A 5,110-nucleotide genomic window follows, 5' to 3' on the forward strand; every position below is an offset into this window, starting at 1 on the left:
GGCGAGTGGAGCATGGTGCGCAGGTTCCTGGTGACCGTCCGGATCCGCCGTGGGGGTGGCCCGCCACGCGTGAGATCGTTTGTAGTGCACATTGTGGGGTCCCCGTGGGAGTGGGGGGAGGCGAGGCAGCGCGCCCTGGACCTCGTGCTGTGTCTGCTGAGGAGCGTGTGGAGGAGGCAGCCGCCGCATCCTAGAAGACCAGGTAGGAAAGGCCCTCGACCGACTGGATAGATTGCTTGATTGCGGTGGGAGTGATTTAGTTAACAGATAAGTCACCTTCGGGACCTGGCGAGGGGCGCGAGCTGGCGCAGAGGGTGGGGGGGCGGCTCTGCTCCCCGGGCTCAGCGCTGAGGCTCTGCACGAACTCCCCAGTTCTGTGAAAGTGCCGGCAGCGGGGAGAGTGCGTTCTCCTGCGCAGCCCTCGATTCCTGGCGGGAGGTCTCGGCCACCCTCTCTTCCCTCCTCTGTTCCAGGTCCCCATTAGTCCAGGTGTGTTTCCACAGGTTTTCGCCCTCAGCTTAACAAATACCTGCCCCCGGGGTCCCCGCCGTCCTCGCTTTTTTCTGGAAGCTGCCTTTTCCCTCGCCGCATCCAGATCCCGCGGAGAAACGCGGGAGGGTGGGGACTCCTGCAGGTTTGACTTCCCCACGATTTGGACGAATCCTCGACCCCCAAACTAGGACCCCACCCAGGATCAGTAAATGCTTCCGAGGAGCCACACTTGTTTTCTCGGGCACCGTGCAGCCCAGAGAGAGAGAGGGACTTTTGTGCGAAGTCAGAGGGTTGTTTTTTTTTTTACTCGGTGATTAGAGTGAGTGCAATTGCGCTCTGCACGATTCCCCAAAAGTTTAACAGGCCGCAGCACCGCGGTGATGTCTCCTGGAGTCACGACTGACAAGATTTCCATTCTCTCAGACCATAGTGAACGTAGTTTTCTTAAAAGTGAGGCCTACTCTTTAGAAACAAAAAGCACTGAAGTTGTTTTGCCTTGACATCACAGTATTCTTTCACAGCCAGTGTGACCAAGTCCCTAACTAAACCCAGGACAGTTCGGGGGTGGCGGGCAAATATTTACGGTCAATAGAATCCTCGTAGAATTTGGGTAAGTCTAAAAAATAATTTAACGAGGTTTCATTTTTGTGTCTGTCTTTGGTGACATCACATCAGCACATCCCCGGGAATCTTCAAAAAGCAAAGGCCTCAGGGGTTGTTTTTATGGCAACATTTGGTGGGATTTTTAACATGGAGCTATGCAAGTTTTATAACTATCAGTGTTTAATTTGGTGCTTCGGTTTCGTTTAGCAAAAGCCAAGGAACAATTTACAGGATAAGCATATGATTTTCATCCGATTCTGAAAGTTCGGTTAAAAGGGTGGAGCAATAAGAGGAGAGAATAGAAGATTTCAAGGTGTATTGCTGGACTTTATTTAAGGTCATTTTAAAGCTTTAATAAGACCTTATTTTGATTTTTTAGTTTAGTGGTCTTTTATGGTACCAACAAACATTAAGCTATGGTGATTTGTTGGTGCTGGAAAACCATAGTTGATAAGATTACTTTTTAAGAAAATAGGGTTACTTTTTCTAAATGATATTATTTAACATCATTAGTTGTTTCTACAGTAGAAAAATATAAATTTTAGCCAACGTAAATACTAAAGTTATACTCACCACTTTAGAAATATAAAATTTCTGGTTACTTTAAAGTTAGCAAGCATATTAATTATATTTTAAAACATATGTATGTATGTAAATGATATAATCTCTGAAATTATCATCCACCTATTTATTTAGGTATTATTCCATTTTAAGAATGATGTGTAAAATTAATAAAATGGATCCACTCTGTAAAAACTACCTTTTGCATGCAGTGCAAGAAGCTAGAGCACATGGCCTGACAGGAAGAGAGTGTACTTGAAAATATATGTAGTTCTCTAACTTCACTCGTAGATGTAATTATACAGGAAATATATGGAGTGTTAATTATTAATTGTATGTGATGGTTTCATATTGCTATATATTTTTGCCTATGATTGTATTAATGTAAAAGTATATCTATACACACATACACACTAATTATATTTAGCAACACTCAAAATCTTGAAAGCTTTAGGTATTAAAATAAAAATCCTTGTATAAATTACTTACTATTAATGCAAATATATAAAGTATGACCAATTTAATTCTTTTACATTTTTGCTAATATGCTTGTGATAGCTGTTTTATTTTTATATGATTGGAAAATACGTATAATAAAATTCCACATTATTGTCTACACATAATGGTGAGTTACATCTGTTAATTTATTGCTTCTACTTTGGAGTGTTTGTAAAATAGGAATTTATTTACTGCCTCTGCAGAAACTATCAAGGTGGATTTTTTGTGTGTTTTAATACAGTAGTGTCCTCTCAAAGTGAACAGTGATTCCAAAGCCAGTATTTAGTATTATCATACTGTTTGAGGGAACTTGACCTTTAAAAAAAAAAAAATTCTTCCTAAGGTAGCAACACTATTACTGTATATGTTCATAATATTTTAGAGATCTAAATTTACATATTAGTTTCTTAGTACACTTCAGCTAAAGCATTTTTCCAATATGTAAAGTATTTACTGTTAGTATAGAGACCCAAATAATCTCAAAACTGCTTTCCTAAATCAAAAGTGAACATTTGGCCTACTCTTTTTTTAGCTTTTCTTCATTTCTGAGAAACCTAAACACCTTCGTTTGTTCCTCTCCCTGTCACCAGTGCCCTAGGCCTCTATATCTTGCAATATCTAACCAAATTAAAAAGTGTTGTGTGCCTTGTTGTCTTCAGCTTTATTTATATAAACCACAGATATTGTTTCCTTTTTTTTTAAGTATAAGATCACAATATTGAGTATGCTTTTTTCCCCCCAAACTAGTTCTCTAAATTCTGATTCTCACATGTATTTCTATGGTTTTGCAAGTGTTTGTTGCCTGAGGTGGGTAAGGCCCTTCCTTAAACCCCACACTAACAACTGAAACCATTTTCAGTTTGTATTAAGAACTTCTAAAATATGCATACACTTTCATTTAGTTATTTTATATCTAGGTATTATCCTAAAGATAGATTCTGGCAAAAAATCAATACGCAAATAGTAGCTGTAAGTTTAAAAGTACCTAACCATCTGGCAGTTAAGGAGGCAGTAAAACTATATTAAGTACAACTATATAATTAGACAATCATTAGTCATCATATTTTTGAAGAATAGTTAATATAACATGACAGCATTATAAAATTAGATTATTTAAAAATAATATATACAGCTGTTAAAATAGCATACCTTTCTTTTTCTCTTTACACACAGTGTATGTCTTCTTCTCTATTTACTTAAATATGTATAATATATAGTAGTATAATTATTTACCAAAAAAAAGTCTCCAGATGAAAACAGAAATCATGAGATGGAACAATACACATGCTTTTCAAAGCTTTAGCTCCTCAGTAATTACACTGGATGACATGAACTGAAAGCTTGTCTCCAGGTAGGTGCGTAGGGAGGAAAAATAAGTGGGAAAACTGAGTTTATTCAGTTGGAAGAGGCTCAAGGGATTGACCCTGCAGATTCTACTGCACACAATGCTGGCTCACTGTTTATTTCTGCTTTAAAATAAGTCTTAAGTCAATGATGAAATGAAGCTCTAGCTGTATCAGGGAATTTTGATGGTTAAGTTGTTAGAGCATTAGATTACTGCTTCAAACCCACCAGCTGCTCAAAGGATGAAAGATGTGTCCCTCGATTTGCATGAAGATTATAGTCTTAGAAACCGTATGGGACTACTCTGACCTATAGGGTTGCTGGGAATGAGAATCGGCTTGTTGGTGGTGGGTTTGGGGGTCGTTAATTGCAGCCTTGGGAGCCTGGAGGAGCATTGCCCTAAGAACAACCGGAGGACAGTGAATTTGGACGTCATTTCCCCCATCCTCTCGTTCAGACCAACTCCCTCCCCACTTTTGTCCCCTCTTTTGCTAATCCCTAGGAGCTTAATTAACAGCAGGAAGGGCTGGGCCCTCCAGTAAGAGATTAGAGATGTAGCCTGTTTACATTCTCACCTCTGGTCTGCTGCTGTTGTTGTTAGGTGCCATCGAGTCAAGTGTGATTCTGTGATTTGTAGCGACCCTGTGAACCCTGTCATGTCCAGGACCATCCTCATCAGCTCTGACACACTTGAGCCCATAGCTTCAGTCACTGTGTCTGTCCATCTCACTGAGGGTCCTTCTCTCTTTCACTGGTTCTCAGCTTTCTCATGTATAATGTCCCTCCCCAAGGAATAGCCTCTCCAAGCAACATGCCCAAAGTATGTGAGATGAAGCTTTGTCATCTTTGCCTACAAGGATCCTTCAGGCTGCACTTTCTGCAAGACATAGCTATTCTCTTGGCAGTCCATATTCCCTGCTCGCTCCAAACACAGCTCCCTGGTGCTCTAGCACTCTTTTTTTCATTTATAGCCTTTATTGACCTTGTCCCCTCCAGCTATTTTCTGTAAATAAAACATGATCGGAATAACTCAATGGCGTTGAGTTGGAACTGACTTCCAGCTGACCATCCAGTGCACTTTCAGAGGTGCATGGGAGGAGATTGCCCATCTCTCTTACAGAGCAGCTGGTGGATTTGAACCTCCTTCCTGCCTTTGAGTTTTCAGTGAAACTCCTTACTCACTAGGGCCCCCAGAGCTGCATAGAGCTGGATTGAGGCTTCAGAGGGCAAAGGGGTATGTTAGAGCTGATAGTATAAATGGATTGTGTGTCAAAGGACACAGGCTTGATACAAAAGTCACCCATCTCACTTCCCCAGTTGGAACTGGCTAGCTTCAGTTTTTAAGGGGGAGTGAGGGTCAAGTTCTCCAGGGAAGGTATACTTCCTGGACTCTGAAATCTTTCCCTTCACGCTCTCACCCTGGGGAAGAGTTGAAAGATCTGGTGCTGGGGTCTTGTAATGTGGAAGGGTGCCTTTATATTTGCCAGTAATGGTGCCTCCCAGGTGCATTCTTTTTACGTTATAACTTTCTCCATCTTTAGCAGCCTTCCTCTCTAGTTAAAAATGGTTGAACAAAAGCACTGAGTACTATTTTTAAATATATATACACTCA

The 5,110-nt window shown here is 40.9% G+C and overlaps 1 protein-coding gene across 1 annotated transcript; it reads left to right on the top strand.

Annotated features, from left to right (window-relative positions):
- The first annotated feature begins 12 nt into the window (after positions 1-12).
- CDKN2A (cyclin-dependent kinase inhibitor 2A) lies at positions 13-640 on the top strand. The gene is made up of 2 exons (XM_006881340.1): positions 13-202; positions 504-640. The coding sequence occupies exons 1-2, from the start codon at positions 13-15 to the stop codon at positions 638-640; spliced, it is 327 nt and encodes a 108-aa protein (XP_006881402.1).
- Positions 641-5,110: the final 4,470 nt, after the last annotated feature.

The sequence above is a fragment of the Elephantulus edwardii genome, unplaced genomic scaffold, assembly GCF_000299155.1.
Source record: "Elephantulus edwardii isolate Elephantulus edwardi_28Jun2011 unplaced genomic scaffold, EleEdw1.0 scaffold00014, whole genome shotgun sequence".
Lineage (NCBI taxonomy): Eukaryota > Metazoa > Chordata > Mammalia > Macroscelidea > Macroscelididae > Elephantulus > Elephantulus edwardii.